The 26,232-nt window shown below is 38.2% G+C and overlaps 1 protein-coding gene across 3 annotated transcripts in view; it reads right to left on the bottom strand.

Moving 5' to 3' along the window:
- Positions 1-26,232, bottom strand: part of LOC137017018 (uncharacterized) — a 90,688-nt gene that overhangs the window by 46,250 nt on the left and 18,206 nt on the right. For all 3 annotated transcript variants that reach the window (XR_010894539.1, XM_067380906.1, XM_067380907.1), the window contains exons 5-8: positions 25,203-25,532; positions 18,764-19,075; positions 14,494-14,790; positions 13,525-13,830 (exon numbers count right to left, since the gene is read on the bottom strand). Coding sequence is in view for 2 of the 3 variants with exons in the window: in XM_067380906.1 (XP_067237007.1) it covers positions 13,525-13,830; positions 14,494-14,790; positions 18,764-19,075; positions 25,203-25,532 (1,245 nt within the window). In the remaining variant the exon portion in view is untranslated. The remainder of the gene's footprint in view (positions 1-13,524; positions 13,831-14,493; positions 14,791-18,763; positions 19,076-25,202; positions 25,533-26,232) is intronic.

The following is a 26,232-nucleotide window of genomic DNA, read 5'->3' as shown; positions in this document are numbered from 1 at the left end:
GAATTGCAGAGATTAGTTGAGTCTTGAGTCTCAGAAAGCTTAAAGAAAATTATCAAAAGCACCTACATCCCCACAAGTTGTTCAGGAGGGTTTCAAGAAAAATCCTCTGCTCTCATCCAGAATCAATCTCCAGCATATTCAGTTGTCAGACAAAGACTGGAACTTCAAAAGGGACAAGCTTCTATGGTCAGATGAAACTACAAAAAGAGCTTTTTGGCAGCAAACCCACCCAATGGGTTTGGCGCACACATGGATAAAAAGTACCCCATGCCCACAGTTAAATATACTGCTGGATCTTTAATGTTGTGGGCCTATTTTTCTGCTGGAGGTCCTGGACATCTTGTTCAGATACATCGTATCATGGATTCTATCAAATACCAACAGATGAAAAACAAAACCTAGTCGCTTCTGCTAGAAATCCAATAATGGGCTGTGGTTGGATCATCCGTCGGGGACAATGATCCAAAACAAACATCAAAACCAACACAAAAATGTGTCACTGAGCACAAAATGAAGCTTCTGCCATGGCCATCCCAGTTCCCTGACCTGAACCCTAAAGAAAATGAGTGGAGTGAACTGAAGAGAAGAAGCACCAGCATGGAGCTGGAATCTGAAGGATCTGGAGAGATTCTGCATGAAGGAATGATCTCCGATCTCATGTCAGGTGTTCTCCAAACTCATCAGGCATCATACAAGAAGACTCAGAGCTGTTATCTGTTGCAAAAAGTATTGAATAAAAGGGTGCCAATAATTGTGGCCAACATGTTTTGGAGAAAAACATTTTTTTCATAATGTGATTTCCCCCCCTACTTTCAATTATTTTTCTTCAATGAAAGATTAGCCAATAATTCTGACCACCACTGTACTATGAACATACTAGTGAACATACCAGTTATTAAATGCGTAAGTTACACCTGTGGCTGGTTGCATAAACTTAGCCTCTATGTTAAGACTGTGACTTAAGATCTAGTTTGACCAATTAGCACTTAGTTAGGGCTAATCAGTCTTACTTTTCTGATTCAAATGAGACTGATCTACCTTTTTATGTAACTGACATTACAAAGTTAGTACCAATCTTGAAGAAAAAAAAAAAAAAAAAATGATGACTAAGCAGTTTATGCAACTGGCCACTGGTAAGAGCTGGTAATTCCTATTAATATTTATGTACATGGATGCACTTTATTTTACAGTCCTATTTCCATGTACTTACTATGAACGTACTAGTGAATATACCAGTTTGTTAATGCGTAAGTTACACATTACTTAGGTTGGTATCAGGGGTATTTTTACGAGTACAAGCACAAGTACATGAGATTGGTATTGGCCCGATACAGATACTAGTACTATACTACCGATACTAGTATCGGTGCATCCCTATTTATTAGATGGATGGCTTAGAAATTGATGTAATGGATTAGTGTGTCTCACAGCACCATGTTGTGATATGTGCTTAAATGGATAGTATTGCAAGCTATAGATTAAACTATAGATTAATCGCTTTTACAGTCAAATGCTGTCAAATACAGCGTTTTAAACAGTATTTGCACAGCAAAATAAGCCATTGTGATTAGAAACTAGGGCTGGGTAAAAATATCGATTCATCAATGCATTGCAATTATTTGTTTCTCAATTCAATATCGATTAATCAAATCCTATGAATCGATTCAGCCCACCGGCCAGTGGCGGCACTGTGGGCAACACTCTAGTGAGAGCGTTCAGCGCTGTACAAGACACGCTTTACCAAAACAGTAAGATGGCAGACAGCAGCTGCACTCCGTTCAAGCCTGCACCACCAACGTTAAAAGCCGATGTTTGGGCTCATTTTGGATTCCACTGTAAGCCGGGAACAAATGAAGAGGTGGATAAAACCAAAGTGGTCTGTAAGCATTGCCACACCATTCTTAAATATTGTAACACCACAACTAACTTGCGCAACCACGTAGCTCGACACCATGCAGATCTAATGCAACAAAAACAATCTAGCGTGGCTAAGCCGGATGATTCTAAACAGACACAACTCGACAAAGCCTTTCACTGCAAATTTCCTTCAGGCTCCGTTCGTGCACAGAAGATAACAGGATCCGTGGCCGTCTACATCTGTAAAGACTTATGCCCATATAGTGTTGTTGAAAACGTGGGCTTTAAATACATGGTCAACACACTTGAGCCACAGTACACCATACCTACGCGTAAACATCACAGAAGTGGCCATGCCAAAGCTTTACATAGAGGTTAAGACTGAGGTTTTGGAGTCCTTAATGTCGGCGGAAAAAGTGGCGCTTACCTGCGATGGCTGGACCTCCAGAGCGACCGACCTGTACGTAACCATCATGTCTCATTTTATTTTAACTGATTGGGTCCTTATGTCAAACATCCTGCAGACCAGAGCACTCTTTGAAAGCCACACAGGGAACAATATTGCTAAATTGCTCACCGAGGCAATGAATGAATGGGGCTTGAATGACAAAGTGCCAGCAATGGTAACAGATAACGCAGCTAACATGCTATGAGCAGTTGGACTGACAGAGACATTGCACATTGGTTGTTTTGCACATGTCTTAATCTTGGCATCACAGGCTGCTCTCAAGATGCCTGCAGTATCAAGGCTTATAGTCAGACTGAGGCGGATCTCCGCATTTTTCCACCAGAGCACCATAGCCAGCCATGAACTTAAAAAAAAAAACAGAAACTGCTGGACCTCCCACAGCACAAGTTAGTGAACGATGTACCAACGCGTTGGAATAGTGCATTTGACATGGTGGATAGATTTTTAGAACAGCAAGCTGCTATCTCTGCTGCACTACTTGCCCCCGAGATAAGAAAACAAAAGAAAGATCTGAGCTCCCTTACAGAGGCAGACATAACAGCAGCAGAGGCTGTTGCAATGGCTCTGAAGCCACTGAAGAAAGCCACCTTAGTCATATCTCAAGAAGGAACCCCAACTCTGTCATCGCCCCTCTGAGAGCAAGACTTCTGGAAGAGATGCATCCGGCCCCGAGTGATCCTGTGATGGTGAAGGAGATGAAATCTGCTGTGCATCAGGATCTCCAGAAAAGGTATTTATTATCATTATGACACTTTATTCTAAGACAGTTGTTTTGTATTATACTAATTTCATAATGATAATTTTTATATTTTTTTTTGTAATAGAAATGTATGATATTTATTTTAAGGTACACAGGCTTAAAGGAACATCTGTACTTAGCTTCTGCCCTGGACCCACGCTTTAAGGCCCTGCGTTTTTTGACTGATGATGAGCGTGAGGAAGTCTTCGCCCAACTCACTGATGACACTAAAGGTGATGATACACGGGGCAACTTTTTGAGCAATGTTGCTGGGCAATGTTGCCGTCAACGGGCAACCTGATGAGACACAGGGCAACTAATTAGGGCAACAGACAGTTGGCAACAACCAATCAGAGAGGAGCAAATCTATTGCCAACTCAATAAATACTTTATTATAAACACTTGTTAGGCACATTATTTCAACTTTTCAAATATTTTCTTCATTTTTATTAAAAATAAATGCCTTTCCGATCTGATTTGTGACAGGAAAAGGGAGAAGAGCGAGTTCGGCAAAAGGCGGATTCGAACCCGCGTCGATCGCATCAAAAGCTATTCAAATGTCAAACGCCCTACAGCCTACGCTACTACAGACGTTGAAGAATCCCGTCATTTTAGTATTTAACTGAAATCATTCAATAGCTTCATTACAGCATACACACATTACTTTCGGACAGTTGTTGGTATTTTAAGCAATATATGAGGTAAATTCCGTTTTGGGTTGACGCATGACAACTTACTAGCGTAAAAAGATAAAAGTTCACACTCCTTTTCTCCGCTCCACTGCCGCTGAGAGGCCGCCATCTTGTTTGAATTTTTTCTGAAATCTCCGAACCGGTCACGTGATCGGCTGCTAACATTCTGATTGGAGGATCTCAAAAAATTGCCCACAACCGATCTAACGTATCCAGTTATAAATTTGTTGCTCATTCTCAATGGGAAAGTGCCCAAGCAACGTTGCTCGGCAACATTGCCCGGCAACATTGCTCAAAAAGTTGCCCCATGTATCATCACCTTAAGACACTGGCAACTGAAAAAAGTACTGTATAGTGTGGATAAAAACATTATGTATTTTTATTATTAATGATACACTGCAATTATGAATTTAAACTAGTGGTGGGCATAGATAATTTTTTTTAATCTAGATTAATCTAGATTAAAATGGCTCATTTGAATTCTGCCGAAGACATTCAGAATATGTGAGATACCCAAATTGTCCCTGCGTCCCAATGTCCGTACTATCCATCCTAAATAGTATGTGAGATTAAAATAAGTGTGTCCCAAAGCATAGTATGTTGAAAAGAGTATGCCAAAAGTCCCCGGATGGTCTACTATTTCCGGTAGATTTTCGAAGTGTGGATCCGTGCACACTATAGAGGCTAATATTGCCCACAACCCATTGCGCATTGGACGAGGATTCAGTTCAGAGCTACAAACACGAGTAAAAAGTGTTAAAAACTACAAAACATGGCGGATATGCCATCGATCGAAGCTGAGAGGTTTGAGTGACTAATAATCAGTTCAACCTAATAGAAAATATTTATTTAATGTTATCTGTGTTATTTTTCATCTGCAAATACCAATGTGGTAAAGATCTGATTGGCCATTAACTTTTAAATGCATCATTATGCATTAATATGAGGTGAGTTTCATACTCCACATGAAAGACTCGTGACTACAGATCAACGTGCTGCATTTCTCTCTGATACGGTAGGAAATTAACTAAATGAAATGTGGAGGATGTAAGATGATTGACAGGGCAGTTTACAGTGACTGGATGCGACAGAGAGAAAAGACGCGATTGTAGCGTGATAGTATGTCCCAAAGCTTGTCTACTCTTTTGCTACACACTCAAAAGTAAGTACTTTTTGTTCACAGAAAGAGTATATACTTTTAGGGCGTAGTAGAAGTAGGCGATTTGGGACGCAGCAAATGACTAAAAGTAATCCGCCATTTTGTCCGACAAAGCAGATAGGAGTTAGAAGATTAACCTCGGTGGAGTTAAACTTGAAAAATTCTGTATATTGACGTCTTTCCACGTTTGAAACAACATTGATTCTCATGTTTATTTGATGCTATAAATGGACTCGTAGTAAGAGATGATCGGTTTACGAGCCTGTTGAGCTGAGGTGCTACAGCAATCTGTCACGACCATGGTCACGACATATTAAAGAGCCACAAAACACTTTGTATATCATAATTAACCTGCTATGTCTACGTGTTGTCAGTGTCCTCTTTGCTCCGTGATGCATTTATCACTCTGTGTGGAGTGACAGCGCCACGGCTTGTCGGACAAAGCAACAGTAACTAAGGGGGCGGGTCTTTGAGAAGGGTCAGTTCGGCTAGGATACATCTGCGCTAAAATATCAAGGTGAAAGTCATCATAGCTTGCGTAGTATAGACCCAGCTCCCAACCCAACTTTGAGAATAGATTAACTGCGATATTTTTTTTATCGCCCGATAAGAGTCTCACGTTAACGCAGCACGTTAACGCTGATAACGGCCCACCACTAATTTAAACCTAACTATATTGTTATATACACTATTTTGAAAAGGGTGATAACTATTTACAATACAATTCCTTTGCTTTCTCAACAGAGTGGACCAATAAATGCAGAGGCCAATGAAGCAGAACCAGCTGAGGACTCTGGACCCCCATCCAAGAAGAAAAGAGACTCTTGTGCATTGGCAGATCTCCTTGGGCAGACATATACTCCAGAAGCAGACTCCATAAAAACAAGAGATGATGCAGTAGATGAGGTGATGAAGTACAAAGAGGTAAAACCAGAACCACTCAGCACTAATCCACTCAGCTGGTGGAAGGAACATGAGGTGGAATTGACCAATAAACCATGACAGGAAACATGCTGGGGTCAATTTGTCCTTAAACATTGGTAATACTGCACACATTATTTAAAAATATACTCGGGTACTTAATTACTTGTGCATTTACTTATTATTGAATCGATATTGAATGTAATAAATCAATATCCAATCGAAATTGAATCGAATCGAAGCCTCAAGAATCGAAATCGAATCGAATTGGAATTCCTAACAATACCCAGCCCTATTACAAACGCTATTACAGACGCATATTTAACGGCGTTTTAGTGTGCATTTTTATGCAGTCCATCTTGCCATATGACGGTGTAAAAAAAATGCCATTTTGGTTGCACAGTCTTTTACGGCATTTTGCTTATAGTATAATGAGTCACGCTCATGATTTCCACAGCCAGTAGGTTTGAATGGGTTTCACCCAATCAGTGGTAACTGAGTCAGACCAAAGCAATTCAGCACGGATCATTTTAGCCAAGAGTGCCTATGAATTGATCGGATATATTATTCAACTTAAAAGATACTTTTCATGCTAGTAAAAAAACTGAACACTAGCTTAAAGTAATATTTCCAAAACGAGGAATTGTCCCTGTAACAGAAACGAGATAGTGTTTAAAAGTTGTGCAACATATCATGTGGTAGCAGTTGATAGCCTGCTTTTTCCGTATCGCTGGTTCGTGGTCCGCTCTTAGCATGGGATTGAAAGTATTTGCTGTTAAAAAACCCCCACCCTAATCTTTTTTTTGCAAGCTATTTTTTTTATGATATCCACCTTGTTTTGTTTATCTATTAAAATATTGTTGAATTTGGGGTTTCAGTTACATTGTCAATATTAGAAAATAAACACCATAGTAATTATTTTTTATATGATAAACATATTCAAAGGCCATCGAAAGACAACATCCAGCTGATTGAGATATAATATAATAGTGACATCCGTCACTTGGTCATTTGCTGGGAAAAGAGGATGACCTCATCCAGGCATACAAAAGTATCAAGAACAGTTACTGTGCTGGGCTGCGTTTCTCAAAAGCATCGTGAGTTGATCATGGAGACAATTGTTTCTAATTGGTGCTACGATGGCTAAAATGACAGCGAATATTTACTATGCTTTTGAGAAACTCACCCCTGGATGCATTTTGTACCTACATTTGTTAAAACCTTATACAATTCAACATTTTAATGCTGGAAAGATTTTCGAGATAAAATACATGTTTGTTTTATAGTGTGAGAATGGAGATGTGCAGCAATATCTCCTGCAGCGCAAAGCCTTCTGGGGTCTCATTTATAAAGCGCGCGTACGCACAAAACGGGGCTGGAAGCGTGCGTACACCAGTTCCTGCGCAAAGGTTGTGATCTATAAAAACAAACTTGACGGGAGAATGTGCGCACCTTTAAGCAAACTTTGAGCCGTGCGTACGCACATTCTGGAGACAAAAGTGATATGAATTGAGATAGTGGATGTGCTACTTTCGATCACTTTTCCAGTGACACGCTGTTTTAATGACAGCGAGGAGTGCTGGAAGCACAATAATTCCTCTTTAAACTAAACTGCAGATGTTATGACAAAATAATTTTTCGAGAATGACGATCAGTGATGCACACTTAACTTAGATATTATGGAAGACACTGCTGGATTCGGTGGTCGAACGGTCCGTTGTTCAGTTTGAATAGGTCCAATAATATCTTACTGTACAACCACAGCTGCAGGAGGTGTTGATGTTGTGTGAAGGATCTTCAAACAGTTACCACTGTATTTGAAGGATATCAATTTGAGGAAAACGGTAAGATTTGCATGTTTTCTTTTTAAAATACTTTGTCAGTGACGCGCCGAGTCAGACAATTACACTGCAATAAATCAGTAGTCCGATCTGTTTCCACTAAAAATAGCCTATAAACTTCCTAAAATATGTGTTCACCTTATCAGCAAAACTGCATAAATTTGATTTGAATTGTTTAAAACTATTAAAATACTATCTGGCCAGTGGAAATGAATGAATCAACTCTATCATAAAACCTTTATCTGAAGTATTTTATACAATTTTGTTTTTATGGATATTTTGATATATTTATTCTAAAACATAAAGAGGATATTGGATGATCTTTATCAATATAATGTGTGGCACAAATGGCATTTATAGTCCAAATCTAATATTTTCCAATGTCTTGTACCTTTGACGGTGTTAACCGTGGTGTCACGTGGATGGGAATATGTATGGAAATTATATGCAGATAAGATTATGCATAGTAAAACTAGGCGTCGTAAGCTCAATATATGGTGATTTCGGGGAGGAGACAGGGTGGAGATGGACGTACACACAATCTTCCGCTGACTGGGATTTATAAAGGGATTTGTGCGCAGGATCTGGCGTACGCATGGTTTTATAAATCAGATTTCTTTTGTGCGTACGCAGAATCTAGCTTTTGCGCGTACGTACACTTTTAGTAGGGATCCTATGCACAGTTTTATAAATGAGATCCCTGAACATTTCTGTCTGAAATGAGGAGGATTGTTTTGGAGGGCCAGCAAGTCATGTTTGCAATCTGGCTAAAACCTGTGCGATTATTCTTGGACTCACTCACACAGTTCCTGAGTTTCGGTTTATTTATTAGACATGCTCCTTTTCATGTGCAACAAAGGTGATCGCGCAGGCACCTCCATGTCATGATTAGGTTTATTTTGTCTGCTATATTTGCTTCTTATTTATATTGGTTGATGAAACGTGGATTAATATTAAGATACAATTTATACAAAACAACATTAGTTTTAAAGAAAGGCTTTCTACAAAACAAAACAATCAAATGGTCAAAATAATGTCTGACCCATGTCTCCCGACATATTGCGCATTCTGTTTTCTTTCCATAATCATTTAAATAAATAACATTTAAACAAATGCTACTTGTGCATTTTTTTTCTTAAATTCATGTTTTATTATTACATTATATTCATTAAATAACATTAATACATTTCGCCATATCCAATATATTTTTCTAACATGAAGACTAAAATATTTTTGCACTTTCGATTGTCCAGTTCAGAGTAAAACAAGAACTCTGGTGTTTATGCAACCGGCTGCTGGTCTTTGGTCAGACAAAGGCTGACTGTGAAGGGAGAACTTATGACTCAAACAAGATGATTAATGATGTGCACCTGAATGGAATGAACTAATAATGCGGAGCGGGAAAACTGAACAAAGGGTTTCAATGGGTCTGAAGCTCCAAACATTTTGCTGCTTGTTTACACCTTTTTCCTGATTAATCTGCTTGCTTGACTGCCCCATTAACATTAATCGTTTGGGATGCTTCCCTCATTTGCTCTGATAGTCGAAAATATAAAATTAGGCTATAGCCTTGGCTATTTCACTTATTTAATTAATTATTTAAAACCCAACAGATCTTCCATTTGGTGTCGCCTACACTTGGTCTCTCAAAGCCTCAAATTCAACATGAATTCAGAACTTTGTCAGAATTTCATGTTCGGGGGATTAGCCTATTAATTTATATATTGATCAATGTCATTTGATGGTGTTTATCAAACACGATACACCTACCATTGCAGGAGGATGCTTGCCTTTGGCTACTTGTGAGCCCCGCAATGTAAATTTTTTAGTTTCCTGTTGTGACAGCGGAACACTCAAGTTTACTTTAATAATCAAATCACAACAAACTATAAAGTCTCAGATGGAGTTATCAGGGGCCGTATTCACAAAACATCTTAAGGCTAAAAGTAGCTCCTAACTTGCCGATTTAGGAGAAACTCTTAAAAATAATGGGCGTGTCAGTCCTAATTTTAGGAGTCCTACATTTTTGCTCTAAGAGTATTTCACAAAGCATTTTAGCGCTAAAAGTAGCTCCTAAGTTTGTGAAACGTTAGGAGTAGTCAAGAGGACTCCTGAGTCACTAAGACCAAATCACAAACAGTCCTAATCCACCCAAAGACACTGAACACCATTGAGGGAATAGAGGATAGAGCCTTGGGTGCTGAACCTTTTCTTCCTAAATGCAATACAATTTGATTTATAGATTTGAATCTATGATGAGATGCCAAAAATAAATTTTTAATAAAAAAATATTGTCTGATTAACCACTGCCAAAGGTTTCATGAGTTCACACTCACAAATGATTGAACAGATCAATATATATATTATATATATTATATATATATATATTATATATATATATATATATTATATATATATATATATATATATATATATATATATATATATATATATATATATATATATATATATATATATATATATATATATATATATATATATATATATATATATATTAAATATATATATATATTGATCTGTATATTTTACTCTATATATATTATAAGCGTATTTGGTGTGCTGTCCAAAGGGATCGAGGGCTCCGAGCTTGAAATTTAGCCCAAACCCAAAGTTCTCCCAGCCAAGAGTGAGAAGCAGGGTGGCGGAGGGATAGATAGGCATTTTATTTTGACTATGGTAACATTTTTATTAAAAAAAATATTTATTTGAATAGGGCAACATTTGTATTTTAAAACCTTTATTTTAATATGGAAACATGACACTTCATTCTACAATATTTCTATGATTAAATCGCTGACTCCTCCCCATCAGCCAATCACTGTGTGTTTACTCCATAGCAACGAGGTCAACCCCGCCCTTACTCTTAGCTTAAGACTTCAGTCTATTCCTTGGTAAAAGTTTGTCTCAGCAGCTTTGTGAATAGGTTTTAAGAGAAAACTCTTAGCTAAGAACTTTTACTGCTATTTAGGAAAACTCTTAGTGGTAAGATAAAATGTTCTGTGAATACGGCCCCAGATCTCTAGTAGCTAAAAGTTTCTCAGTTTTTTTTTTTTTTTTTGCATAAAACCTGGTTAGACTTGATATTATTTATTTATTTTTGGGCTAAAACATGAATATGAATTAAAAAATATATAAATAAAAACAATAATCCTGTACATTTAAACTTAAATAACTTTTTCATCATGGGTGTTTCCTCCGAGTAGGCAAGGGAGGCAGTGCCTCCTCAAAAAAATAGGATGAGAAAATAATCCATATTACTTATAAAACAACACAAATATTACAAATTATGTCATTAAAAAGAGCACAACTCATGCATATTTCTTAAGGAACACTGCCAAACAGCGACACCCGCAGGTAAAGTTACACAGAGGAGTCATGTCTCCCTTTCCTCTCATAGAAAACCATAGAAAATCATCAGACCCCGGCGTGCAGTGGGTTTTGTGGGGGGTAATTGAGAATGAATGGGGGAAAGTCACGTGAGAGAAGGCAATGTCTCCATCGCGCTATGCTTGGATGTAATTGGTTATGATTGGATACGATTGATTTGTGCGATAAATCCCGCCTCTTGTTGACGTGTGTGTACCACGCGTCAGTTTCACTGAACAAATGATGGCGTCAGTGGGAAGACTAATTGAAAAGTAAGTAAACAGATCACAGTTAGATATCACCGCTTTATGTCACGTCAAAATCAAACTTCAAATGGACTGAAAGCTTGATGACTGTGGGGGTTTTAGTGCAATGAGCTTGGTGAAATTAAAAATACATCTTCATGTTGTCAAGAGAAATGGAGCGTTCTCTTCTAAACAATTTGATGAAGATTTTAAAAGACATAATAAAAAAGCTGAAAATTGTTGAACTTGGAGAATCTCTGGGGTCTATGAAGTTTTCATAATGTGACATGCAAAAACACATGCTGTGGCTCGAGAGTGTAAACCACATCCTGTAGAGATGACAACTGTTGCATTATGTGTGCAGGTGAACATGGGTTCTGGAGGAGAGAAGCATTGTAGTGTGTAACTGATAATGAAGACAGTTAGGAAATAAATGTCTAGCAAGGTAGAAATCTGATAAATATGTATAATAAAGCCATTGCTGTGAATACAAAATGCATTGGCGCAAGTAAAAAAGGCGATAGACAAGTAACACAGCAATTGATGCAGGCAGGTAATATGTTAATGCAAGAAGAAACCATATGTGTGTAAATGAAGAGATAAAGTGCATCAAAAGAGAATATAAATATTGGGGCCTTTATAACTCTCTGAAGATAGTAGTAGTGGTAGAGGAGTAGTAGTTGTGTTGTTTTGCTGAAGAAAGAAAGAGCATACAAGCAAGCAGCAAGCAGAAGCCGGCACCAGACCACAACCCTCAGAAGATCAATGAAGACACCTGATTTTTTTAGAGAGAACATATACTGAATAGAAAAGAGGGTGAGTGTTAAAATGTAATTATTTATCTGGCCCATGGAACTTCCAGCTTAGATGGCATAGAGTGTGTATTTAGCTTTTGCCTTTGCAAGAAATAATCAAACATGCACTCTTTCAAACCAGACCTGCTAAGTGCGGACCACGCCAGCGATCGATGCGGTTTGGGAGTCGGGCATTTTAAAAAGCAGGCTATCAACTGCTACCACATGATATTTTGCACAACTTTTAAACACTATCTCGCTTCTGTCATACTAGGGACGATTCCTCATTTTGGAAATATTACATAAAAATATAAAATATTATATCTGGGTAATAAGTTGAACACATAGAATGGGGTAGGTATTGCTGAACATGAAATCTTAGTAATTACATTAAAGTATGATAAAGAGGTGTGATCTTTAATATGTTTAATGTTAGTAGAGATGAAAATAGTTATAGTTATAGGCTATTGTACATAAATATATCCTATCAAGGCACTCCTTTGGCTAAAATGATTCATGCTGAATTGGTCTGGTCTGACTCAGTTACCACTGATTGGGTGAAAACCATTCAAACATACTGGCTGTGGAAATCATGGGCATGACTCATATTATAAGCAAAACACGCTCTGTGCAACCAAAACAACATTTTTTATGGTGTCATATGGACAGCGTAAAAGTGGCGCTTTTCATGCACATTAAAACGCCGTTAAATACGGTGTCACTGACAGATTTTCGTGTTTTTTACAGCGTTTGTAATCACACCGGCGTATTTTGTGGCACAAATACTGTTTAAATCGCCGTATTTGACAGCGTTTGATTGTAAAAGTGATTAATCTATAGCGTAATTCTGACCCTTTTGGCTTGCCATAGGATAGTTCACTTATGTCATCCCAAATCTGCATTACTTTATTCTGTGAAACAAAAAAAAAGATATTTTGAAAAATGTTTGGGTCCAAACAACATTGGACACCATTATATGGAAGGAAAACACTTTAGTGCTCCATAGAAAGAAAGTCAGTCATTCCAGTAACACCGAGTTCACATAAAACGGTCATTCTCCCGATATAACCTGAGGATCTGCACTGCTGACCACTGAGATTCTCTCATTAATGTGCATCAGAGAGATCTCACACAATGAAGATCTTTTGTGAAGAAAGATTTAATTTTGTTTCAAATTTCCACATTTAAATCATTCACATCACTTCTTAAAATTTGGATCAAATTCAAACTGCTGAAGTTTGAGGAGTTTTTGGAGCTTTGAAGTTTTGTTTCCCCACTTTTAATGGATAGACAGAAATCTTGTGATGAATAAAAGTCGGGACGACATGAGGGCATTTTGGGCTGAATTATCTTTTAAGAATGACACAATGATGATCTAAAATAAAATCATAATGACAATGAAAGTAAATATTTCACTCACCAATATGAATAACAATGAATAACTTGAATGAGGATTTGCCATTTCTGATGATCTTTAGTTTGTATTCTCCAGCGTGGTCAGTTCTGATTCTCCTGATGGTGAGATCTCCAGTCTGATGATTCAGATCCACTGTGTCTTTAAATCTATCATCACTGCACTCAGACTCTTCTTCACACTTTTCTTCTGTGTTTTTATCTAAGAGCCAGTTGTCATGTCCAAACATCCAGAATATCTTATCTCCTGTCTGTATTTTAGCTCGTAGAGTCACATTCGCCTCCTTCATCACTGGCACTGAATTCTCTTCATCTGTCAAAGAAACAGAGAAAAATACAGAAGAGAAATCAGAAGCAGAAAACCAACAGCAGCAGAAATAAAAAGACATATCATGAATAATGATCAGGAATAATGAGGAGGATTGTGACTGATAAAGTTGATCAAACAATCCTGCAGACAGAAGCAACACAGTCTGTGTGAAGAACAGTTTCAGAACAGACAACAACATCTGAAAGAAGACTGTCTGAAGCTGCTTCATTGAGGAACCACATCTGTCTGAAACACCACAAACCAGCTCTGACTAAATACATTCATACATTAATTCATTATTATTCAATTCAAATTAATTAATCTGCAACTGCCTGTATTTACAGTTGACTTCATGAACAAATACCACATGACCTTTCTGAGTCTTCCAGCTTTGATAAAATAGAGACACATTTGAACACATTTTCAGTCAAGAATGATTGAACTCTGTCCATTAATTCCTCTAGAAGGTCTTGATCCTGACATTACAGTGTGTTGATTTCTACATCAGTATAGATCTGCTATGGAAGCAGTGCAGTGATATGATGAACAGCTCAGAGTTTCTCCATCATTAATATAACACAACTGAACACTTTTATCATCATATTTTGACACAAGGTCTGTCATATACACTGCTGCTGTTTCACTGAAAGACTTTGTGTTACTCACCCCAGACGATAAGCCTGAAGAGTCTGAATGTTGAATAATCTCTGGTATTGAACTCTAGTTTATATAATCCAGTGTGTTCAGGTCTGGTTTGTTGAATGATGAGAGATCCAGTCTCAGGGTTCAGCGTCATTTGGTCTCTGAATTCATCAGTCCATTGAGGATTCTCACGGTTCTCTCCAGTTATTTCAGCTATGAGTTTCTCTCCAAACTTCCACTGTATTTTAACATCCTTCTGTATTTCAGTTTTATAGTTCAGAGTGATAGAACGTCCCTTCAGCACTGATTTATTCACTTGTCCTGCAGCAGCACAGAAACAGAGAAATATAGATCAGAAATCAGAAACAGAAACTAACATCATCAGACAACAAATCATTACTGATCAATTGTTGAACATCTCAAATGTTTCATTTACTCAGTTTATAAATATCAGTAATGAACTCATCTTTCTCTGATTCTACCATATTATAGAAATCTATATGAAGATATAAATTAATTAAATGAGTTGAACTCAAATCTAATGTGTGTTTTTGACCAACAGAACAGCCTGAAATCCACACAACAAACATCAGACTACAGATTTAGTTGAGCTTGACTATTTAAAGATACTCTTTTAAACTAAAAGAAGCAAATAGAGGAAAAATGTGTGAAAAAAGTCTGAATTCACCTCAAACAAACAATAATTTGCTCAAAGAGCATCTGACATGTTCTTCTGGTCATTCAGAAAAACTTTCATTGTCGATCACAAGACAGATAACAATCAAACATCAGCCTGTTTCACACTAGAGTAAGTGAAGCGTATAAAAGCTTGCAGGAACAGGATGAGAGTGAGTTAAATGATCAAAGAAGTCCTGTGTTCATCACCAGAGAGAAGTCAGCAGATTCACTGGAAGACGGGTTATAATTTACAAGGTCAAGAAATAAATAACCTATAAATTACAATCAGATCAATAACATGCTGTTACAGAATTGTGTAATTCTGTATATTGTTAATTTGGTTTATTTATTTTATTGTTGCGATTTCTGTATGTGTGTGTGTATTTTTTGCTTTGCTGGTGTCAAGCAGGATATCACATAATCCGTGCTCTGTGGACGGCTCCACCTCTCTCTGCCGGGATTGGACTACCGCTATTGAGTGAGGGTTTAAAACCATCTCTTCCATTTCCTGCCGGCGAGCTGTTGTGACTTCGGGCCAGTCGCACTTCTCCTGCCTCCTCTCCAGCTGCCAGACCACTTTTACACATTGTCCATTCCTTTTGATTCTGTTACATTTTCTTTGCTTTACAGTGAAGGTGTTCTTTAGGGATGACCCGCCCTTTTCTTTTGAAACTAAGTTCGCTCTGTTTTTGTTAGTGTAGTAAGGGTAATTTGTTGTATTTTACTTAGATACTTGGAGGGAAGTTATTTTGGATATTTTTGTTTATTACCCATTTTGTTTGTTATTTTGGGCCTTGGGTCTTCCTGAAGTTTATGCACCCACTGGTTTAAGTTATCCTGGAAACTCTCAAATGTCTATTTACTCAATTTCTTTCATCTTAATAAAATGTTAATCATTTTTGTTGAATCCTGAATCTATTTATTTATTTATTCATCTATTTTCTATGTTTGTTTTTTTGTTTTAGTTTTTTTGGTCTGACGACTGGGTGGGGAAGGCATTCTTTTTTCTTTTATTTATTTATTGCAATTAAACCTAGACGGGTCGTAATACATGCATTCAGGAAACAGACAGACTGAATTTTTATTTCATGGTCACTTAAAGGCGACACACTGATCAGTACAGGAGGTGACATGAATACAACACAAGCAATGTTTCGCATCAGTGATTTGATAATGCATTGTGTAGTGCACACTAGGACAGACAGGCTAAGATTGAAGCTCGACTAGGGAAGATAGCTACTGACAGTTTTTGGAAATGTAGTTACAAACAAACCAAAGAAAAAAAAAAAAAAAAAAAAGCGAAAATCTCTCTGCAGATATGCAGTCTGAACATTTTATCTGGACGGACTACTGAGGCGGACAACCGACAGCCATTTTAGTGATTTCTGATTTGGTCTTGGTGGTTTAGGACTCCTCTTGACTATTGCTAATGTTTCACAGATTTAGGGGTTAGTTTTAGTGCTAAAATGCTTTGTGAAATACTCTTAGAGCAAACATTTAGGACTCCTAAATTTAGGCCTGACATGCCCATTATTTTTAAGAGTTTCTCCTAAATCGGCAAGTTAGGAGCTACTTTTAGCCTTAAGATATTTTGTGAATATGGCCCCTGGGCCCGTATGTATAAAACTTCTCAGAAATGCTCTTAAGAACAGTCTTAAGTTTTGACTTAAGTGTCAAAAAATTCCTAGTAAAGAGTAGGAGTTTTCTAAGAGAAGGAGACTTTTATAAAGAAGCTAAAAGCAACTTTTAGTAAAGTGTAAGACTGATTCTTAAGTGCTGACTTAAGCGTTGTGAACTAAGGACTACAATGATGTCAATTCAAAATGGCTGCCCTCAACCTCTGAATCAGCCAGTAGCGAGCCTGGAAGGGTGAAGTCACAGCAGCACAACACCAGTCATTTAATGTTATTATATAAAACAATAAAAAGAAAAATGTAAATATTAAAACGTTTGTGTTTATTTAAAAGCAATAGCTTTGCATTGTGCAAAATTATCACAAATCAGTATTGATCGTGTGGAATCTTTTATTATTTAGATATGTCTCCTTATTTACAGTTAGAGCTGATGTGTCATGAGTTCATCAGCAGCTCCAACAACTGCAGGGAAGCCCACAGTCAACATAAAAGTGGCTTTCTTTTGCTTTCTTTTGGTTTGATGGTCAGTCAATGAACTGCCATAGAGTAGAGGCCAAATGTGATGTTCAGCCATATGAAAACTGACATCTTCAACCTTAATTCAAATATTTTTAAAAATGTGTTAAAAGATGTAAGCATCTTGTAGCTGTGGTTGGAGTCAGTTGTTTCATGTGTGATAATGAAATGAAATTTCAAATTATTTCAAATTAATTTTGGCCAGGCTGTCAGTGTCATACAAATAAATTATGAACACATGCAAAAACAAGAGAGAACAAATTAAATATTAAAAACTGATTATTTTATAGTCAATGTCATATTTAAAAACATTTAAATAATATAAACATAAAAATAAAAATATTTTCCTCATATTTTGATGGTTTAAGCAAAATTGTTGGCGATTAACAAGAAACTCTTGTTTGTATTTACTCTTGTACTGTATGTTCATCTTTTGTGCTTCCTTGTCATTCGTTCATCATCTGCGCTTTATTTTTCGTGAAGCATTTTGTTTCGCGTCAGCTGTGATAAACAGACATCCGCTCTCATTACGTGTGTAACAGAGGCCAGAGTGTGAGTTTTTCAAGTAAACTACTGCACACTGACGCCTGCTAGAGAATGAGGTGTAATTGCATGTTTTGCAATGAAGAGAGGGGTGTGTTTGTTTATTTAAAATATCAACAGCGTTCAACAACAAATTTGAGAAATCGCATATAGCACCTTTAAATGTGTTAAAATGCATTAAACATTTTAATTATTGTTTAAGTAATATTTATTGACAATTAAGTTTATATCATTTTATCAACTCCATGTCATCATATAACTCCTATCTTTGTTGAAAAGCTTGTGTCTCCTCTTCTTTGCTGCCATCTTGTTGCTCTTAACTAGGTTAAGACACCTCTACAGCTTTCTTAAATAATTTAAGAGCCAAGACCTAGTCTTGACACTTATGAACCTTTATGAATCTAAAAATAAGAGTAAAATTACATCATTCTTAGAATTTTGACACACTTAAGACTAAAATTTGACTCTGAACGGCTTTATACATACGGGCCGTGATCTGTAGTTGATTCTCTGAGACATCAAGGCAAATAGTTGATGAGTGATCTATTAACCATTAGAAATTTATTGTACAAATGTTTTGCTAGTTTTCTACATAAAGTGGACAGCCATTTTCAGCTCTCTCCAAAGTTGTGGGTTCAAGTCTTGGCTCTGAAGGTCTTGGCACAGGTTTTCATGTGTCTATACGGTGAACTGGTCATTAGTTTAGGAGACTGTGCACAGAAAGGAGATACTAATCTTTTTGTCCTAAAACTTTAAGAGCTTTATTTCCTGAAGGTGAGTTGAGGAGAGCGTCTTCTGAATTTGGAACGACATGACGGAGAGTGATTGAATGATGAATGAATGTACACTTTTGGCTTTAAGAACGACACAATACTGATCTAAAATAAAATCATAATGACAATGAAAGTAAATATTTCACTCACCAGAAACAATAACAGTGAATAACTTGAATGAGGAGTTGCCATTTCTGATGATCTTTAGTTTGTATTTTCCACTGTGGTTAAATCTGATTTTCTTGATGGTGAGATCTCCAGTCTGATGATTCAGATCCACATTGTCTTTAAATCTATCATCACTGAACTCAGACTCTTCTTCACACTTCTCTTCTGTGTTTTTAGCTACGAGACGGTTGTCATGTCCAAACATCCAGAATATCTTATCTCCTGTCTGTATTTCAGGATTGACACGTAGAGTCACATCCGCCCCCATCATCACTGACACTGAATTCACTTCATCTGTCAAAGAAACAGAGAAAAATACAGAAGAGAAATCAGAAGCAGAAAACCAACAGCAGCAGAAATAAACAGAAGAAACATTGTCATATCACACCTGACATACTGGATCACAAACACATCATTTACTCTATTTTAAGATGAAAAGAGCTCAACTTGTCATTGTAGAAATCTGAATGTAAGTATAAATCTCTACAGCTCATGTGTGTTTGACTGATGAAACTGTGTTGAACTCCAGTCTGTGTTTCTAAGAGTAAAAATCCACTCAAATGACATGAAATATGAGTGTGTTGAATTGTGTTTGTGTGAAGAAGCGCTTCTGAATGTTTGATTTGTGATCAGATAATGACTGTACTGCAGTTCAATAATGATCAGGAATAATGAGGAGGATTGTGACTGATAAAGTTGATCAAACAATCCTGCAGACAGAAGCAACACAGTCTGTGTGAAGAACACTTTCAGAACAGACAACAGCATCTGAAAGAAGACTGTCTGAAGCTGCTTCATTGAGGAACCACATCTGTCTGAAACACCACAAACCAGCTCTGACTAAATACATTCATTCATTAATTCATTATTGTTCAATTCAAATTAATTAATCTGAAACTGCCTGTATTTACAGTTGACTTCATGAACAAATACCACATGACCTTTCTGAGTCTTACAGCTTTGATAAAATAGAGACACATTTGAACACATTTTCAGTCAAGAATGGTTGAACTCTGTCCATTAATTCCTCTAGAAGGTCTTGATCCTGACATTACAGTGTGTTGATTTCTACATCAGTATAGATCTGCTATGGAAGCTGCTCCCAAATGGTCAGTTCAGGCCTGCGCAAAACTAAATCGGTCCAAAATATGTTCTGCAATAAGTATTTTCAGTTTGTAGACTATTTTTAGTCATAAATTGAGCTGGAAATACTAATACTTGGTGTATTGGTTTCGGCAGGTAGGCTGTGTGATGATTGCGCTGATTCATGATGTTTCTGCCCTCAACAGATTCCACATTTCTCCCAATGTTAGTCTGTGGAGAAATATGGAAATACAGTGTGTCCTAACTGAGATCAATTGGGGCAGAAATTAGTCTGCTCTACTTGTTCTTGTGTTACTTTACATAAACCTAGACTTATCATAGGTCGACAATTCAAAGCTTCGATAGGAGTCGTCTGATTGACTACCAATCTCACAGTCGAATCTTCAGGTGTTATGAGACGAGATATGATGCGCTCGATAAACCTATTTGTATATAGACATACCAGTTCTCTCCCAATAGGTTAATATACAGCCTATTATTTTAATGCTGTAAATAAAACGTGAAAAGAAAGAATCTGTTGATAAATATTTCTAATGTGTGTGAATAAATCCAACCACCCTGTGACAGATTTAAGTTTCACTTCCACGATCCGTGACCAACAGAGGATTAAACCTTTAACAATGTCTGGGATAAGAAAATCTAAAGTGTAGAATTGGATGCACTTTGGGATGGTACAAGATGATCCAAAAATGCAAGTTGTGCCAACAGCTCATGTCCTACTGCTCAACAACAACAAACACTCTGGCGCGTTTCTGTCGGCCAGCGTTAATGAGCTGACTAGCGTGAAAAAGTCCCATTGACTTTCAATGGCAGAAAGTTCAGAAATTTGAATCTCAACTGTCACTTTCTCTCTCTCTCTCTCACACACGCGCACACACACACACACACACACACACACACATACACGCAGGCCCTTAGAACCCTTTCTCTCACTCACTCATATCTCTCACTATTGATCACAGTGACATAGAGACAAGGGGGTGGGCTCATTTCACTCAGACAACCAATCAGTCTCTCAGGATCAATGTGAAGCTATCAAGCCACACCCTAGCAACCAAAACCCAAAGAGGGATATCTTCAAATCTGAATGTCACAGAGGCATGGGGGTTGGTTTATATTGTCAAGCAGCCTTTGGAGTATCATCACTAACAGATGCCAAGCCACTCCCTAACAACCAAACAAAGTACCCTAGCAACCGTTTAGCAAGACCTTTATCTCTGCAGCAGAACATCGTAGAGACATGGCGGTTGGCTCTTTTGACTCATGCTAGCAAACTGGACTTCTAACATGCTACAAATGCTAACAGTGAATAGCTACATGCTAATAGTGATTAGCTAAGTGCTAAAGTGGACTAAGAACATGCTAAGAACTTTATAAAAACTCCATCTGTGTGACAATTACCAACCACCTAGTAACACAGTAAGCAACCACCCTAGTAAGCAACCACCCAGGTTACCATAGCAACTGCCTAGCAACCACCCAGAACACACTAGCTACTCCTTAGCAACAACCCCAAGCACCTTAGCATTGCCCAGCAACCACTTAGGTTACCATTGCAACTGCCTAGCAACCACCCAGGTTACCATAGCAACCGCCTAGCAACCACTCAGAACACCATAGCAACCGCATAGAAACACCTTAGCAACCACCCAAAGTACCTTAGCAACTACCTAGCAAAACCCTAGCAACCACAGGTTACCATAGCAACTGCCTAGCAACCACCCAGAACACCTTAGCAAACACCTAGCAACCACACAGAACGCTTTAGTCTCTGTCAGTTTACACGACTGGGTCTTGACAAGATGGCGCCTCTGTACTGGGCCTGCCGTCTATCGCTCCTGTGGTCGCTTGTCTGGTGGTCTGCTCTATTTTTAAACTGTTACTCGCTTTTAACCTACGACCGCCAAGCACGCTAGGATAACCGCAACTCGGTTGCGACCTCATTTACAAACTCTTACACTTTAGCTGTGGACTGCTCCTTTAATAAGGCAGATGAGCCGTTCACATCGGCTGTCCCGGGACATATCCGCCGGTGGCCCCTCAGCATCCCGCGGAGAAAGCGAAGGAGGAAACAAGGAAACCGCGGAGGATATATCGTGAAGCTAAAGGCTCACCTGTGGGCTGGTTTTCTCTCGAATCCTTCCCGCAAATCGCCTTACAGCGGTTCTACTATCTGGCGCCCGCGGGACGTGGCATACCGGTGGCTTCGTCATGTTCTCCCCGCGCACCCGAGCCCTGTTTTTCGTTCCGGAGCCTCGGCTCCAGACGTCGGGGAGTGACTGCTAAAAAGCGCTAAAAAGAGCGTCCTCATCTCCTGTTATCATTCCTCCACCGAAGATGGCATTATTAAATGCCCGTTCTTTGGTGAACAAGACCTTCCTACTAAATGATTTTTACTCAGCTCACAACTTGGATTTTATGTTCATCAAAGAATCCTGGATAAAGGTTGGTGATCTAACTCCGTTTTCTGAACTGATCCCTGCTGACTGTACATTTTTTAACTCTCCTCGTCCGAATGGACGCGGGGGTGGCATAGTAACTATTTTAAAGAACTCCCTCTCTGCACGCTGTCGAATGGTCCCTGGAACGGCCTTCTCCAGCTTTGAGGCTCAGTTTCTTCATTTGGACTGGAACGGTCCTGTATGTCTAGTGGTGATTTATCGTCCTCCGCACTCCACTAAGGATTTTATACAGCATTTCACCGAACTGATTGGCAATATTGCCACAAATTACGACCGCTTCCTATTGGTGGGTGACTTTAATATCCATGTCTGCTGTCCGTCTAACCCCTTATCACATGAGTTTCTTAATATTATTAATGCTTTTAATCTTTCCCAGTGGATAAATGACTCTACACATATTTTGGGTCATACGTTGGATCTTGTACTCTCATATGGGTTTGATGTGACTGATGTTGTGCTCTCAGATTTTATGATTTCTGACCATAAGCCTATATTATTCACAGTATCTCTCTCATTCTTCTAATACAACTGTAAGTCTCTCTCGTTTCTACTCTCCTCAGTTTAGCACAAATTTCAACTTGTGTTTTGCTGAATGTTGCTCACAATTGAACTTGGTTCAACCATTATCTGACTTGGATGCTGATCAACATCTGAGCCTCCTGAACTCTGCCTGGCTTAAGGCAGCAAATGCAACTGCCCCTCTTAAGCCCCACAAACAGAAATCTAAATCTGATCTGTGGCAAAACTCTGATACCTGTCTCTTAAGACAAAACTGCAGAAAGGCAGAACGTAAATGGAAACAAGACAGGCTGCATATCTCTCTTCAAATGTTCAGAGACTCACTTACATCTTTCCAGACTGCAGCTAAGTCTGCAAAAGCTGCATATTTCTCTAACCTAATTGAAACTAATCATTCTAAACCGAAGGTTTTGTTTTCAATTATTCAATCTGTTACCAATCCTTCTGTTAACACTTTGCCTGTTGCCTCTGATGCTCTATGTGAAAACTTCTTGAGATACTTTAGTGACAAAATTACGAACTTAAGACTTGGTGTCTGTCCCACCTTAACGTTAGCCAATTCTCCAATTATGTCACCTGCCTCTGCATTTTTGGATGCTTTTAAACCCATCAATCTCCAGGAATTGAAGGTGATTGTCAATCTTAAACCCTCATTTTGTCCGAGTGATATTATTCACCCCAAATTTTTAAAATTAATTATTGATTCGATTGGGCCTGGTCTGTTATCTCTTGTTAATGTCTCCAAACTGGCTCTGTTCCTGCTGACCTTAAAGTCGCCACAGTCACTCCTCTGCTCAAGAAGCCTTCACTGGACCCCACTGTCCTGAAAAATTTTCGTCCTATTTCTGTTTTGCCTTTTATTTCAAAAGTTTTAGAGAAAATTGTGCTGAATCAACTTCAACATTTTATGACTAGCAATTCTATTTATGAGGTTTTTCAGTCTGGTTTTAAGAGTCCGCCCTTTTGAGAGTGCTAAACGACATCTACCTCTCCACTGACTCTGGGGACTCTGTGGTTCTTATTCTTTTAGATTTATCAGCCGCTTTTGATACCATAGACCACTCCTTACTATTAGCTAGACTAGAGTCTTGGGTAGGTCTAAAAGCAAACGCTCTGAAATGGTTTCAGTCATACCTATCTGACAGAAGATTTTTAGTGAATCTGTTCATTTGTTACGTCGCGTCTAGATTATTGCAATTCCTTATACTGCGGTATATCTAAATCTCAAATTGCCCGACTTCAGCTAGTCCAAAATGCTGCTGCCAGACTTCTCTTAAAGTGTCGCAAACATGAGCACATCACTCCGATTCTTAGATCCCTTCATTGGCTGCCGATTTGTCAGAGAATTGACTTTAAAATTCTCTTATTTGTTTACAAATCCCTACATAACAAAGCTCCTGTTTATCTATCTGAACTCCTTCACTCCTATACTCCACCCAGAAGCCTCTGTTCCTGTGATCAGGCTTTGTTGGTCGTTCCTCGCACTAGACTGAAGCGTAGAGGTGAGCGTGCATTTGCGGTAGCAGGGCCACGACTCTGGAATACTCTACCTTTAGAGATCAGGCTGGCCCCTTCCTTGCCTATTTTTAAGTCCTTGCTGAAAACTTTTTTATTTTCTTTAGTGTACTGATTTCCATGATATGTTAACTTTTAAAAGGTGGTTTTATATATATATATTTTTCTTTGGTTTCTTTTTTGTTGTATGTGTGTAATTCTATCTCTTCTGTAAAGCACTTTGGTCAGCCTGGGGGCTGTTGGAAATGTGCTATACAAATAAACTTGAACTTGAACTTTAGCAATTGCCTAGAAACACCCTAGCAACAGAGTGTCGAGTTTTGCCACTGCAAGCACCATTCACATTTTCTTCAGGAAATGTACATTCTAGTTTATTCTGTCCTAATTCAATTCTGTAAATTATTTTTTATTGTTTTTCAGTGCATCGATGTTGCGCTGTAGATGAATTAAAGCTTGCTCGCACAGGCAATTTAGACGATTTGATTTGTCGACATGCAAAATGCATCTGCAGTGTGGCCTTTCTGCAGTTATTTATATTTATTTATAAGATTTATTAGTCTAAAATGTTTTCATTCATTTTCTTCTGTATCTTTGTGTGGTGTCGTGGCTGTGAATGTTTATCCACATAAGTAAATTCACAACTTTGGATAGAAACTTGTAGATTGCATGTGTGTGTGCACTTAGAGTCAATCCGCATTAGAGCGCCACCCTCAGGCTAAATTATGTAAGGACACAATACTGTAAAAGAGTGTCTGCATGTGAATACCACAGAAAATCTGAATATATGTGGAAGAATGTAATCATAACATTGAGTGACTCACCCTTGACAGAAACAATGAATCTTTTGTTCAAGTTCTGCACAAGTCTTCTGCACAAGTTCTGTACAAGTCTGCTGCCTGTGATCCTCAGTTCATAGACTCCTGTGTCATCAGTACTGGTGTTTGTGATGATCAGAGATCCAGTCTTCTTGTCAATCTCCAGTCTGCCTCTGAATTTCCCATCAGGAACAGTGATCTCTCCAGTCCCTCTCTGGATTTCAGCTATGACAGTCTTCTTTTCATCTCCGAAAAACAGCCACTGTATCTGATCATCTTTGTTTATTTCAATGCCAGAGGTTAGAGTGAGAGATTCTCCCTCTCCGACTGTCTCCACTTCATGTCACAGCAGCACACAGAAACAGAGAAAAGAGAGGAGATTGTAAGAGAGTGAACTGAATGACTGAGAGGATCCAGTGTGACTCTTAATGTGCTTCTAATAATCACTTCATCATTTGGATCACTTCTAAAGATCTGCAATAATGCAGTAATGTTTCATGCTAACATATATTAATTTGTTAGAGGGTTAGTTCACCCAAAATGAACAGTCACTTAATTACCCTCAAGTCATTCCACACCTGTGACTTTTGTTCACCTTCAGAACACAAATGAAGATCTTTTAATATCATCGCAGAGCTTTCTGTACCTCATTGACAGTCCACATAACTACCGTTGTCAAGGTCCAGAACTCTAGTAAAGACATCATTAAAATAATCCATGTGACTCCAGTGGTTTATCTTCAACTTATGTTGACCTGAGAGCAGACACTGTCATGTGAACGCACATTGGAGATTAATATTTTGTAAATAAAGTCATAAATTATGTTTTTGTGCAAACAAAGCCCTTATGTCACTTCATAAAACTTAGGTCAAACCACTGGAGTCGCATGGATTACTTTAATGATGTCTTTACTAATGTTCTGGATCTTGAAAGTAGTAGTAGACTGTGAATGGAGAGACAGAAAACTCTCAGATTTCATCAAAAATATCTTAGTGTTCCGAAGATTAACGAAGGTCTTTCTGGTGTGGAACAACAT

This window comes from Chanodichthys erythropterus, chromosome 3, assembly GCF_024489055.1.
Source record: "Chanodichthys erythropterus isolate Z2021 chromosome 3, ASM2448905v1, whole genome shotgun sequence".
Classification (NCBI taxonomy): domain Eukaryota; kingdom Metazoa; phylum Chordata; class Actinopteri; order Cypriniformes; family Xenocyprididae; genus Chanodichthys; species Chanodichthys erythropterus.
This window is presented reverse-complemented; position numbering and strand designations above follow the sequence as displayed.